Source organism: Prionailurus bengalensis, chromosome C1 (assembly GCF_016509475.1).
Source record: "Prionailurus bengalensis isolate Pbe53 chromosome C1, Fcat_Pben_1.1_paternal_pri, whole genome shotgun sequence".
Taxonomy (NCBI): Eukaryota; Metazoa; Chordata; class Mammalia; order Carnivora; family Felidae; genus Prionailurus; species Prionailurus bengalensis.
In genome coordinates, this window is record NC_057345.1 from 164,967,714 (window position 1) to 164,983,207 (window position 15,494).

At 37.6% G+C, this 15,494-nt stretch overlaps 1 protein-coding gene across 4 annotated transcripts in view; it reads right to left on the minus strand.

The window, feature by feature from the left end:
* Positions 1-14,817, minus strand: part of LNPK (lunapark, ER junction formation factor) — a 74,318-nt gene extending 59,501 nt beyond the window's left edge. The window contains exons 1-5 of one of the 4 annotated variants that reach the window (XM_043577108.1): positions 14,233-14,378; positions 7,768-7,860; position 6,617; positions 6,163-6,204; positions 4,966-5,153 (exon numbers count right to left, since the gene is read on the minus strand). In XM_043577108.1, the coding sequence (XP_043433043.1) occupies positions 4,966-5,153; positions 6,163-6,204; position 6,617; positions 7,768-7,860; positions 14,233-14,363 (455 nt within the window). In that variant the 5' untranslated portion in view covers positions 14,364-14,378. Of the gene's footprint in view, positions 1-4,965; positions 5,154-6,162; positions 6,205-6,616; positions 6,618-7,767; positions 7,861-14,232; positions 14,379-14,569 lie in introns of those variants that run through there. The other 3 variants (XM_043577106.1, XM_043577105.1, XM_043577107.1) reach the window with 3 other exon arrangements.
* Positions 14,818-15,494: the final 677 nt, after the last annotated feature.

Below are 15,494 nucleotides of genomic sequence, written 5' to 3' on the forward strand. Positions count from 1 at the left end.
CACAGAAACCTTCTCCTTTAAGAGCCAACTATAGTTGATTCCAAAGTATAGAGATACTTTGTATTCTCATAAGATCACCATGAAAGAAATGTTAAACTTTCCTCAAAAGGCTACAAATTATGGAGCACCAGGCTGGCTCAGTTGGGACGACTTCAGCTCAGGTCATGATCTCAGGGTTCATGAGTTGGAGCCCCACATCTGGCTATGTGCTGACAGCTCAGAGCCTAGAGCCTGCTTTGGATTCTGTCTCCTTCTCTCTCTCTCTGCCCCTCCCCCACTCACACTGTCTCTCTCTCTCTCTCTCAAAAATGAATAAATGTTAAAAAAATTTTTTTTCTAAGGCTATAAATTATGCTTGCCAACCCTCCTGCTGGATTGAGGAAGTATCTTTTATCAGAGTTGGGAGGAGGGGGTGAGAAAGGAGGGGGAGTGAGAAGAAGGTGTTAAAAACTGTATTAAGATCAAAGTCCTATCCTCAAATGACTTTAGATTTAAGTAGGAAAAAAAAAAAACATAAAAAATAGGGACAAGACCACCTTCTTCAGGTCCTTTGCTTAACTTTTTTCCCCCATAGCTCCATTTTAAGAGGAATTAAAAACAAACAAACAAACAAAAACAGAAGGAAAATATAGCTGGGGCTCCTGGGTGGCTCAGTCAATTGAGCACCCAACTTTTTTTTTTTTCCTCCTTGAGTGTCCAACTCTTGATTTCAGCTCAGGTCATGATCCCAGGGTTGTGGGATCAAGCTCTACGTTGGGCTCCATGTTGAGCAGAAGAGCCTGCTTGAAATTCTTTCTCTCTCCCCCACCCTCCCGCCCACTTCCCAACTCATGCAGGTGCACACTCTCCAAGAAAAGAAAGAAAGAAAGAAAGAAAGAAAGAAAGAAAGAAAGAAAGAAAGAAAGAAAGAAAGAAAGAAAGAAAGAAAGAAAGAAAAAAGGAAAAGAAAAGAAAAGAAACAGGGAGGGAAGGGGGAGGGAGGAATAAAATATGGCTAAATCCTCTGGGAAGGTCAAGTTTTATGCTAATAAGCCTCTGAAATGATCTTACAGAGAATGAAATTTCTAGAAAGTTATAATCTGGAAGAATAAGGTATCTAGGAATAAAAGTCTAAAACTGCCTATAGAGTTAGTTAAGGATAGAGACAAAGTTTAATGGCTGTTCACTCTTAGAAAATGAACCAATTCCCAAGGTAATGCATATCTGCCAGCATAAGCAAGAAATATAAAATTTAAACTGCAATCTAAACCTTCCCTCATATTGGACGATAGCCATAATGACTCCAATGAAACAAATTCAGCATTTAGATTATAATTTGTTTCAGTAATAGTTGAAAAGATTAGGGATATAAATATACTATTGAATCTGAAAAGCAGAAAAATAATAGGTTGGGAATCATCCCAAGCTCCTCCCCATTACATCCTGAAAAGAAGATATAATAAAACATCAAAGCATCTTATACAGAGTATTGACATTCTATCATAAAAGATAACTTTAAGGTAGTTATGATTATGCAATATATGCTCATTCCTGAATCCATGACCGTTCTGTCCAGTAAAAGCATTTGGGAAATTTGGAATGCAGAAGTGAGTCACTTTTTGCAATATTAGGTAGATTGCTAAGCTTTATAATCAGTGTAGACTGTGATAAGTAAAACAATACATTTTATTACTAATTCTGCTTCCATTTCTTTAAGTAAACCCTGGTCCAGACCTCAAAACTTTTGTTTCCAAAGGAAAACGGTCCAGGAATAAGCTCAGGCAATAGCTCACATGAAAGAAAATGTCCCGTGGTAAGTCTTCTCTCTTTATACCACAGCATCCACTTTCACGTTGTTGTATTTTATTTCATGCTTTTTTGATTGCCATCAATCAGAAGGACAATTCTATTCTTTGTTTGATAACTGGTCTATGCTTCCAAGAGTGAAGAGCTCAGTGAAACAGAAGCTGCAGCAGTTGAGAACCAGGTCACAGATGTGAATGAGACAAAGTGAGAAATGGCTCTGAAGCTTAACAAACCAAGAAATACTAGATGCAGGTGATGCAGAACAGGCAGAAGGACACAGTAAGGACAATAGAGCCTCATACTCAAAAGAGTAGAAAGATCAAACTGAAGAAATAAACATTTTTAAAGAAATTAAGTTTTTCTACTTTTATGAACAATTAGTATATGATTTATTTGCCAAAAAAAAAAAAAGTCTTCTGCAGCATAGTAGCAGATCCAGTAGATCACAATTTGTGAACGGCCATTAGAATTAGCACAGTAAAGTTCCCTGTCATTCTTTTGCAACTAGATACAAATCTTTCATAATTAAAAAAAAATCTATTTTTATATAATAATGGATGTCAAGTGAAGTGGGTTTGGGGGGGGGGTGTTAAGTTTATTTATATATTTTTGAGAGAGGGAGAGCCTGTGCACATATGCAAGGGCGGGGGGGGGGGAGGGAGACAGAGAGGGAGGGAGAGAGGGAGAAGGAGAGACAGAGAGAGAGAGAAAGAGAGAGAGAGAGGGAGGGAGGGAAAGAGAATCCCAATCAGGCTCCACAATATCAGTACGGAGCCCCATTCAGGGCAAGAACTCACCAACCGGGTGGCCACCACCCAGGTGGCCCTCAAGTGAGTTTTTTAAAGTTTTTTAAAGATGTTTCAATCAAGTAAACATCACATCTATTCCCTTTCTAAATTTCTTTTCTCCCCTCTTTTAATGAAAAACTAGAAAGGAACGAGGGAAGGGGGCTCAGCATTATAAAATCCACTACTATACCTGGGATAAGAAGCATTCCAAAAGACTTCAAAAGAGAAAGAAAATAAAGAAAATGGCAGAGATGTTATTTCATAATATGCATGCACTCAATTTTTTATTCTTTTATCTACATATAAAAGCTAAAATTTTATGATCTCCCGGAGTTCCAATTTGAAATTATGTCCTGCACTACAGACTAAACAAATTTTTTTTTACTACAGCAGTCCCAAAGAAAGAGATCCTACACCCACCAAAAAACCTAAATATCACCGACTCCTCCTTTTCCATTACCTTCCATTTCCTCCCATCAAGTTGTCTCAGTTTTACTTCTGAAACACTGCTAAGTCATCTATTCATCTCCACTGCCACTGGGATGTCCCAATCCAGATGGATTTTTAGATTAAACTCCTATAACAGCACCCTAGCTGATCTGTTTCTATCCTTGTCCTCCTCTACTCAATCTCCACAGGCAGCACACATGAGCCTCTTAACTTAAATCTCATCATGCCATTCTTCCACTAAAACCTTTACAAGCTTCCCATTTCACCCAAAATGAAATTCAAATTCCTAGCACCAGGACCCTCCCATGATCCAGAACCTATCTGATTCTGCAAGCATACTTCCTATCACTCTCTCCATCACAGACCCTCAAATAAGTCATGCTCTCTTCCATTACACAGCCTTTGTATTTTCTGTTCTCTTCCTATAAAGATTTTCCCTTATCCATATCCCTTCTTAAAAATCTTCAATGACTTCCTATCACTCCTAGATTAAGTCCTAAAGTCATTATCATGGCCTATGAAACCCTTAAGAAATATCCCTTGCCTAACTATCCAGACTTTCCCTATAATCCAGTCTTTGGCCTTCTTTCAATTCTTTAAACCTTCCACGGTCTATCCACCTCAGGGCCTTTATATATGCTGTTCCTTCTCCCTAACAGACTATCCACTCCCTTGTCACACCACCCTTAATACACATAATCATTCTTTGCATCTCAAACTCAAAGATCACTTTGCAGGGAGGCTATGGTAAGCAGAGTTCTAAAACTATCTCTCTCCCTCCCCAAGATTTCCATCCTCCAGTTATACAATCAAACAGTAATCTAGGTACTGCTGTGAAGGGACTTTGCAAATATAATTAAGTATTACTCAGATTTTAAGCAAGGGAGATTATCCTGGATTATCCTGGTGGGTCTAATATAATCAGTTAAACCCTTAAAGACAAAGCTTTCTCTGAGTTGAGGGCAGAATTGGAAGTCAGAGAGATACAGCACAGGTCAGCAAACAACCTGACTAGACCTTGAAGATTCTCCCCACAGAGACTCCAAATAAGATCCCGGTCCAGCTGATTGATTAGTTTGATTTAGGCCTGCAAGACTCTAAGCAGAGAACCCAGTCAAGCCACCTGGATCTACACAAACTGTGATACAATAGATGGGTGTTGCTCTAAGCTGCTAAATTGGTGGCAACAATAGAAAATGAATACAAAGGCTCTTCCCTGACCCCCATCTCCATCCCAGACTGGGTTAGGGTCTCTGTTAAGTGTTTCCATAGCATGTGACACTTCTCTTTAGGATATTCATCATACTTACTAATTGATATATGCAGTCTAAAATCTATAGTCAAAGGTTTTGTATTTTTGTATACCATACACCATTATAATCTAATACCTACAAAATTGGTACCCATAAATACCAAGAATTGGTACCAATTTTTTATTCAATTGTCTCAAAATTCAATCATTACACACTTTCAGTAAAGGCCTATATTATAAAATATTTCTATAATAAGGGTCAATTGCTTTATAGCAGTGACTAAGACAGGGGAAGAGAGAGAGGATGAATGGAATATATTCGGAATTACTGGGTCAGTTGTTCTTTTTATTTTACAAACCCTCCCTCACTTACCACTACCCACAATCTGAGATGTCCACTCTATGCCCTATGACCCTAGGGAAGCATGATCATCTATTAGAGAATCACAAAAGATTCCCACCTAGAGTCATTATTACTAATGTCACTGAGTTAGATTCCTCAGATATGCTGAATTGTAAATCAAGGTTTTAAACAGTTGGTTTACTTTTTTAAAGAAATACTTTTCAAAATGAAAAACAAACAAATTTACTCAAACTGAGACATTATTACTTCATACTAAAGAGAGACTTAATATATTAAACCATCTGGTCAAAAAGAGGAAAAGTCAACTAAAAGAAGAATTTACTTACATCAATGGGAAAGCAAAAAACGGAAGTGTCATGGCAAGTCTTGCTGTAAATTCATCAGGAAGATACCACAAGTATACAATTAAACATGTAAACAGATAGAGAATTGAAGAGTAGAGAATTAATCTTCCAACCCATAATTTTTGTAATCTCTGATTTTTTTCCCTAAATTCTTCCAATGCTTGAATTTCCTGTTAAGAGAGAATTATTCTATATTATTGAAGCGAATCTCAAATTTCATAAAGAAATCAAAATGTTAACAAAAAATTTTAACAGTATAGAGAGGTTATAAAGAAATAATTCTTAAAAGTCAATGAAATATAATACCTTAATATTTTTAAATAGAACATATGAAAAAGAAAATTTTAAATGAGGCTAAAAACATGAAATGCCTATTCTGACAAGTTACTCTTAAATGCAAAATTAAGATACTGTTTTTAACCTACCAAATTAGCAAAGATCAAGCATGAAATTGACATCAATAAATAGTTATTTATTAAACTAAACAAGTAATAATTCTCCTTTTATAAGGTCTAAAAAAATCTGGCTATATAAAGAAAGAATGAATAAAAACTGGGGTGCCTGGGTGGCTCAGCTGGTTAAGGATCTGACTCTTGGTTTCGGCTCAAGTCATGATCTCACAGTTTCGTGAGTTCAAGCTCCATGTCAGGCTCCGTGATGACAGTGTGGAGCCTGCTTGGGATTCTCTGTCTCCCTTTCTCTCTGCCCTTCGCCCACCTGGGCTGTCTCTGTCTCTCTCAAAATAAATAAATGAAATTTAAAAAAAAAGGAATTAATAAAAATTAAAACAGTGACCCACACTAGATTCTTTCAATCTATTCATCACTCTTAATATTCCTAAGGAATAACCATTTTTGATAATAGAAAGTAAAAAAAGCTGTGAAGTTTGTGTACTGATAAAAATTGTTGCAGACCATCTTATAATCTACTTTATCCTATCTGTTATGCCATGCTATGCATCTAATTCCATTCTAACAGGTTCTATTGACACAGGCTTCTTAAGTCACTGATTCACTCTGAATTTTTTTGAAATAATGTAACATTAAAGTCTTCAGGCTTACTCTATATCATCTCTAATTCCCAAACCAGATCCAGTCTCCAAAATACTACATATATACTATAATAATATTTATGTAATACCTAAAATGAATTAAAACACCCCAAAGCTAAAAAACATACCTTATCTATATTTTCCAGAACTTCTACAGTTGACGGTTTTGTCTGTTATAAAAACAGATGAGACATTAAAACTTGTTATTGCAAACTTAGATACATTTTGATTTATAAAATCACAAAAGAACATTTTAATTCAAAATTAAGCTTTTTCAAATATTGTTAAACAATGTACACTCCTATTTATTAATAACATTTAGATTTAAATAAAAATTATAAAGAGAACTACGTAAGATTAAAGAAACAAGCATTTTCCTACTTGACTTTTTAGCCTGAGTACTTTCAACTCTGACAGTTCATTTTTTACCAGTCTTAATCCCAGAACACACTTTTATAGAGAAAAAGAAATTCTCCTCCAAGAAAAATTTTCTTAGACATGATTATTCAAAAGAACTCCTACATTAAAAAACTCAAGATTAAAGATGGTCTGATTTACTATTGCTAAAAGTTCATTTAGGACTCTGGAAGTCAAAATCAATAGGCTACCTTCATTCTGAATTCCTACGTTTCTGAAGATTAGATTTTAAAAAGGCACCTAAGAATACTTCATTATAGCAGAGCTTGTTTGTTAAAAATATTTTTTATACACCCCGAATAAAAACCAGCCAAAATGTCTCATACAACACTTGTGAAACCATTTACCAATTATGTACTCAGTAATATAGGAGGATAATGAATATCAATTCATTGCAGTTCCCATAAGAGTTGTTAACATTAGGTTGAACCATATGAAATTGCTTTTTATGTAAGTCAAAACTGTTGAATATTGGTAATTTCATATGATTCAACCTAACAACGACAAAGAAAAAATAGGCAAATTTGATCCTCAAGCAGAACTGTAACAGAGTTTTAAAGGAAAGAGCAAGGAGTCCATGGAATACCAAAACAAAGCAGTTCCAGTAACAGTCCAAAAACTAGTATACCAAGCATTTCTAGGCTCCATTATTATACTAAAAAGGAATTAAAAATAAGCAAAGTAGTTTGTCTGAGATTACATTATCTCCTCTCATATTAGAAAAGAGCATATATTAATATATTTTATATTTTACAGTACTAAATTGGAGATACTTCCTCTAAAGCCTTAACCAATAACATCAAACTACATTTCAAATTTTGTTTTAAGCCTCTAATTCCTAAAAGTATATCTAGTATAACTTCAGCAAATATTTATGACAAGCTTTAAGCAAAAAGAGATAGCCTGTAAAATCAGGTATTGTATAGCATACAACTATAATTTCAACCATTTCAACAATAATAATAGTTTCAACTATTTTTCAAATAAGATTGAAATGTAGGCAATATAAGGGAAAAAAGCTAGAAAAGATAGCTATTTTCACATGAATGAATAAACAAAAATAATTCATAAGTCAAAGTGAAACAATTATTTTAAACAGAGGCATTACATACCTACATGGCAAGCAGAACTATTAAAGTCCAAATATAATTCATAAGAATTATAATTCTTCTAATTCATAAGAAAAGGAAGAAAATTAAATAGAATTAGGGACAATATCAAGCTTTACTCAAGCCTATACTACAAAGGAGACTTTTACAAATAGGTTTATGTGACACTTTATATTAGACTAAGAACTGGCCATAAAGAAAAATAACTTACCTTCCATCGAGAAAATAATCCACCCATCTTTTATTTTTAGAAACTGGGCACAATGATAAATATCATCAATTGTCCAAAGGAATTCACAGCTAGAAAAAAAGCAAGTATTTAAAATTTTTAGGTTAAACACACAGCATACCCACTATAAAATATAGATGTTGCAATACTGCCAAAAAATAACATACAATACTAATTTCTCTGAACTCCACTTATGTGGAATTTTAATTTAGAGAGCCTTGGGATAGTCTACCCTTCAAGAAATCCCTTCCTCCAAATCAGGACATATTTAAAAGTAAAAATAAGCTGAAAAGGATTTTAAATGGCACATTTTAGCAGCGTATATTCATACTACTTTGCAATTTGCTGTTGTTTACAGTAGATCCCCTAATGTTGTAAGAAAAGTTTTATTAAACTACTTTCATTCCACACGCTTAAATACAATATCTCTATCATTCAGCTATCTACCAACTAAACTAGTTATTTGGAATTAGCATTTTACAATGTTTAGCATAACATTATTTTACAAGTAATAACAGAAAGCCAACTGGATTTTGAATAAGAAAATAAGGATTACAAAACTACCTGTGACCTTGAGCAAATCATTTATTGCTTCTGGAGCTTTAATTTTATTTTCTGTAAACTAGACTTACTATACCACCACTTTTCACAGGATAGCCTTCCTTACTACCATTTTACAGATAAGAAAATTAAGTGAAAAGACATTCAGCAATTTTCCCAATAGCTCAGAAGACACATGATTCAAAACCACTCTAACTTCAGACTTCTGGTCTGTTCACTACTGTTCCAACACCCAAATAAACATTTCTCTCTGAAACTGGGTCTAAGTCCCTCAAGTCAGTTGACCTTCATGTCAGTTAGTGTATATCTAATATCTTTATTTCAGTCATTTTTCTAGTATTCTCAAATGTATTATAATATTGCCATATGGATAAAACTGTATCAGCAATCTTAGGTTCTAAATCAATTTACCAGTCAATAATTATATAAGTTTTTACTCTTTTAAGTTGAAAGAGTAAAAACATACTTTCAAATTTACACACTTTTACCAGGTGTAGTTATATACTGCCAATGTATAAAACTACTTCATTTCCACACACAAAAAAAGTTAGGCCATAATTCTTACATTTTTTAAAACCATTAATGTAATCACAAAATAATACCAGTACCAAGTAAATGCATTCACTCTGCGACACTATTTATAGGCTGCAATTAGCATAAGGCATACCCATCTTGGACTTTCTTGGGTAGAGAAGTAACAAAGAGCCTAATTATGAAATACTTTCACTTACAAAGCAATTTTTAGTACCAGATATACCAATAATCTGTCCTGAAATTTTCTGGTGTTTATAAATATAATGAATGTTATCCGCCACATTTAAGTTGCAACCTAAATATTATTAATCCTTCAATATTAACTAAGTATTCAAATTTCTAAAGTGCAGTTTTAGGAAATCCTGGAACTTTAATGAATAAAAGTATAAATTTCTCAGTTAAAACATTAAATAGATCTCAAAACCTTCTGAAGATGCTAAAAATACTAAGAAAGGTGACGGGGTGGGGGTGGATTTACATGAGCCACTTAACTTGGTATTTTCAAAGTATATAGTAATTCTCTACTATTCGGGAATTAATTGTATGCTGTCAAGCACAGTGTTTTGCACACAACTGATCTACACGTTTTGGTTTCTAACAATTATATGCCTCCAAGTTAAGTTTGTAGTCATCACAAGTCAGGATTTTTAATACTTAAAAGTAATCACAGGGGTGTCTGCTGGCTCAGTTGGTAGAGCATGGGACTCCTGATCTTGGGGTCATGAGTTTGAGCCCCATGTTGGGGGTAGGGTTTACTTAAAAATAAATAATTCTTTAAAATAACATTGAAAAAAAAAGTAATGACAACAATAAAGATACCAGTTAAATATTTGGTAAGTACTGCTATTTCTCTAGGAAACCCTAAAACAAACGCCTTACATGACTTTTATTATTTAGATACTACTATCATCCCATTTTACAAATGTTGGAAACTGAGGCTAGGGAAGTAAAGTAATTTGGTCCCAAAAATACTAAGTAGCAGAGCCAGACACAGCATTTTAGTTTTGGCTTTTTATGAAGAAACTAGTTATTTCCAGTAACACGAAATCAGAAATAAAGTCTGCTTTATATAAATTAGATTGGAATATTTATACATAAAATATATGAAAGCACCTCTGACATTCTCAAATAGCTGGTAAACAGAGCTACTGAAGTGGAAAGTAAGTTATAAACACAAGAGACAGTGTTGGTACAGTGGATCATGTAGCCCACATCTGATTAAATCTGAATGTTTAAATCTGCATGGAAGAGAAGCTAAATGATTTGCCAAATCATTTTGGCAGCTAGCTCTAGTTAGGGGCAGAACTGATACTAGGAGTCTGCAAGCACTGCTTTTACTTTTTTACTGAATATCACTTTTTAAGTAAGCATAATATGAAATATATGCATAATGTTGCAATTAATATCAATTATTTGCTTGGAGAACTGTTATGGTGTTAATGAAATAAACTATGAGATTTCTGAAGCAGAGTATTCTGCTTTAGAATTTGTCCTCGAAAACAACATTATGGTAAATAGTCATTAAATGTCATATCCATGCTTTCAGGGTCATAATCAAAGAATGAGTCAACCCTCATTGTTCCAGCAATTTTCCTATCAAATTCCAGTATTTGTTTAAGAAGCTGATTTACTATGGGGCACCTTGGTGGCTCAGTTGGTTAAGCGTCGGACTTCAGCTCAGCTCACATAATCTCATAGTCTGTGAGTTCAAGCCCTGCATCAGGCTCTGTGCTGACAGCTCAGAGGCTGGATCCTGCTTCAGATTCTGTCTCTCTCTCTGCCCCTCCCCCTGCTCACACTCTGTCTCCCTCTCAAAAATAAAATAAAAACATAAAAAAATTAAAATCAAAAAAGAAGTTGATTTGCTATAATACACAACTAATGGTAGTACTTTCCATCAGATATGAAAGCATAACAAAATTAAGTAAATCAACTCTTTATAGCTTTCGTTTCATACCTCTTTTGTTTTCCAACTCTTTTTCCCTCCTTGCCATACTCCAATTCCTGTAGCCCATTACTTACTATGAAACCTTGGGCAAATAAGCTATTTAATGTCTCAGTTACTCAGTATCTTCATCTGCAAAAGAGGGATAGTTAAGGACCCTCTTTAAATGTTGAAAGGCTTGGGGCACCTGGGTGGCTCAGCCGGTTAAGCGACCAACTTTGGCTCAGCTCAGGTCATAATCTCACAGTTGGTGGGTTCAAGCACCACATCCGGCTCTGTGCTGACAGCTCAGAACATGGAGCCTGCTTCGAATTCTGTGTCTCCCCCTCTCTCTCTGCCCCTCCCCAACTTGTGCGTGCACACACGCGCTCTCTCTCTCAAAAATAAACATTAAAAAAAATTTTTTTAATGTTGAACGGCTTGAATGACACAATGCATTCTAAAGCATTTACAGCAGTGTCTAACACATAAATAATTCCTCAATATAAATTGTTTTTACTGCTGTGGTCATTGCTATTTCCTAATACATCTCTTCCAACAAATGGAAAATACATGGGAAGCAAATAACTACCATTTCTTTCAGAAGCATAAATCAATGTTTGCCCTTGAGTGGACAGATGGCTCAATCTCAAGTGGCTTGTCCCCAAGAACTCTTCCATAAATGTGTACAGTCTCTTTCCACTCTGATATCACAGTGGAACCTGACATGACCTTAAGAGCTGGATGCATCTAATGTGTTTTCCAGTAAGTAATTATGCCCACCATATTATTTCAATGTTTTGAATGTTCAATGTTAACTGATATTCACACTCAGGTTTGGGTGTCAGAATTTAAAATCCTGGGTCATGTCATTCTTAAATTCTCAGCTTACTTCAAGTCATATTAAAATAATGGAGTAGGGGCGTGGCTCAGTAAATTGAGCATCTAACTCATAATTTCAGCTCAGATCATGATCCCAGGGTCACAGAATCGACCCCTGCTAGGGCTCTGCACTGAACATGGAGCCTGCTTAGGATTCTCTCTCTCCCTCTCCCTCTCCCTCTCCCTCTCTCTCTCTCTCTCTCTGCTCCTCTCCCCCTCCTCCAAAAAATAATTAAGTAATTAATTATTTTAAATAATGGAAGGGTGCCTGGGTGGCTCAGTTGATTGAGTGACCAACTTTGGCTCAGGTCATGATCTCTTAGTTTGTAAGTTGGAGTCCCACATTGGGCTTGCTGCTGTCAGCATCGAGCCTTCTTGAGATCCTATGTCCCCCTCTCTCTGCCTCTCCCCACTGGCATTCTCTCTCCCAAAAATAAATAAACATTTCAAAAAAAATTTTTAAATAAAATGAAAAAAATAAAGGAGTAAAAAAGATCTGGATTCAAAATATGGCTCAACCACATACTAGCAATGTGATCTTAGGTAAATTAAACTCTCTAAACCTCAGTTTCCACATCTGTAGAGTGGTGAAGATATCTACACTTTACAGAATTATTGTATGAATTAAATGAAATTATGTATCACCTGACACAGTGTCCAACTAGTGTGCACATAATAAACTGTAGCCACTATTATTACTATTATCAGAAAGCAATACTCCTCATACAAACACCTTTCTTTCTAAACTCATAAAGTATCTGTTTTCATAATTTTAAAATGGGAAAAATAAGTTACAGTTTGTATTTTAACTGAAAATGTTTTGCTCCCATTTACTTTAACATTAAAAAAATAAAACAACATATCCTGCAGGTTCTTCCATTAAAATAATCTTGCAGGCCTTTAACAGCAAAGCAAGTTAACTTTTATATTTATCAACTTCCAAACCTAAGTGGAAACTATTCAGTCACCATCAACAGTACCTCTATTTGTACTATTCAGTTTAAGCTTAAGAGTGATTTGTTCTAGAACTCTAACTTTCAAATATCCTAGCTAAAGGCAATTCTGAAATATACCAAACCACCACATTTATTGCTCAAAAATAAAATTACTGAAAAGAGGTACACCTCTAAAAGTAACTTTACTACACGTTGATTAATTCTGGTGTTCATGGTAAGCTGATGTTCATTCTGAACTAACTTCCAAGAAATGACTATATTTAATATGGAAAGGTTTCTAATATTAAATCATACCTGTTTGACAGTCATAGGACTTCTTTTCTTACATTCTCTCTCAAGTTAATATATAATCACCATGTAACTTTATGAACAGTGTTGGACTGATCTTAGTAGATGACAGAGAAACCTAAAATTCTAATTTTAAAGGCACCATTCTTGTTTTTAAAAACGTGTTCAAAATCAACTTCCTCCTAAAATGGAACTATGGGGGCTGTTGAGAACAAGAGATTAGCATTCGCTGCCAGTTTGAACATATGCCTGAAGCCAAGCTCACTCAGATGCACACACACTGCTGTGAACAGGGTCATTTCTGTCAACGGTGACACCCAAGCCAGAGAGAAAGGAGAAAACAATTGACACAAACCAGAAGCCAACTGGGAAAAAAGCAGAACATGGAAAATTCAATGAGTCACCAGTTTTATTACTGTGAGGGCACCATCAGCAAAACTGAGTTCACCAATCACAACTCTCAATACCCATACCCACTATTAAAAAAATTAAACTATTTTCTTTAAATAGTTTATTTTTAAGTAATCCCCACACTCAATGCGGGGCCCAAACCCATAACCTCGAGATCCAGAGTCGCAGCCTCCGCCCAACCCAGGCACCCCCAAGAAATAAACTATGGATGTAGTTTAGATTTGCTCTTCTCCTCCTGCTGCGCCCAAGACACCTACGCAACCTCTCCCTGCCCTCCAGCCTTACACCGCCCACCGTCCCTCAAATAAGGACAACGGTTGTAGAGAGGCTTCTCTAAGCAGCACACAATCCACGCCCACATGGCTGGGCCGAGCAGCATGACACTGACAGTTTTCGGTCCCTCCCAATCTGTCCAATTCGTGGCGCCTCCGCACAACTCAGAGAAAAAAAAAAACGAGACAGAGAACACTCAAGGCGACAGCTTAGCTTAGGGTAGAACCTTCGGACCCTTCGTCTCGACAGAGGCGGGCCAAAGAGCCGATGCTCAGCTCAACCCAGACACCCACACCGGAATCTGAGAACAAGGCGGGGAAACCACCTCCCCTTCGCGGGGATAGGTGGGGGGAAGGGGTCTCTAGCACTCCAGAGTCAGCCCTGCCACTTGGCTGGTAAATCAAGAGGAGCAGGAGGCGATGTTGGTTAGCGCGCAGGCCGGCGGGAGTTTGACTAGCCGCCGCCGCAGAGCTCTTAGGCCACTTGGCATGAGGCGGGGGCGCCTGGGAGACGCAAGCGGGGGAACCGGGAGTGTATCTCCCAGGGAAAGGCTCGGCGCGCTTCCCCTTTGCCGAGCCCGCCACCCCCAGTTGCCTTCATTTTAAGCGTTCTACCTGCAAGAAGCGGGCAAAGCCCGGCGCTTGTGTCCACGTCTGCCAGCTTCGGCGGCCACCGCGCAGCCTGCCTCCCGAGCAGGCAGCAGCCGCCACTGACAGAGCGATGGGCCCGGCCAACTCCTTCCCATCAAACCCCGCGCTTCCGCCGCCGGCCAATCCGCGCCGCAGCCGGCGCGCGCCGCTCCCCGGTCACGTGACTGTGACCCGAGAGGACAGTTGGGGCGGGCGAGTCCGGCCGTTGGCCGGGGGCCTCCTGTCCCTGTGGCTTCCGCGGCTAAGCAGGGTGCTTCTCGTCGTGTCTCAGGGGTATACTGCCATTTATTATGAGTCTTACCAATAGCGGTTACTTCTTACTCGTCCTCTGCCCCCGATTCTCTTGAAGGCTGTTCTGCCGAGTCTCACTGGAGAAGGAGAACCCCGAAATTGGTCCTGGTGGTCCTAGACCGGCCGCGAGGGAGACGAGTGCGGTTGAGGGTGGAGACGGCTGTGTCTGGAAAGGACTCCGCCTTGAGGAGTCCCAGATCAGCTGTCATCCAGCCGGCAGCAGTGCGAGTGCTGAGAAGAGGCCAGTTCCCAAGCCCGTGGGGAAAATTCAGCCTAGACTCCAGGAGTGCTTGGAGCTCTTATCACCCATGGACGTCAAAAAGGGTCATTTGATGACAGGACGCTTACCTCACCCGTGTGTGGTGAGCTGCAAATGGCACATGATGTTGATTTCAAACCCATGTATGGCAGAAGCTGAGTTTTCTATTTCAAAACTCTTACCTCCAGGATACTCCCTTCACAGGTCGTGATACGTGGGCCCACGAATAAACGACCCAGGCTGCATTCACCTCAGATTTGAAACACTGGCTAAAGAGCAATTTCCTAGTCAACTGGAAATGACAAGTCCCAATAAGGAAAGATACTTGAACCACACAAGATAACGATGGAGAAGGGTAGAAAAGCAAGCCAAAGCCTTGGTCAGTGTTTTACCTCCGTGACATATTTTAACCCGTTGTGCAAACATTTTCGTGGGATTTTTTTTTTTTTATTTTTAGTTACATAAGCTTTTGAAAACAATGTTTCCAAAGGGGAACCCTCTTTCACTGGTGGTGGGAATGCAAACTGGTGCAGCCACTCTGGAAATCAGTGTGGAGGTTCCTCAAAAAATTAAAAATAGAACTACTCTATGACCCAGCAAGAGCACTGCTAGGAATTTACCCAAGGGATGCAGGAGTGCTGATGCATAGGGGCACTTGTACCCCAATGTTTATAGC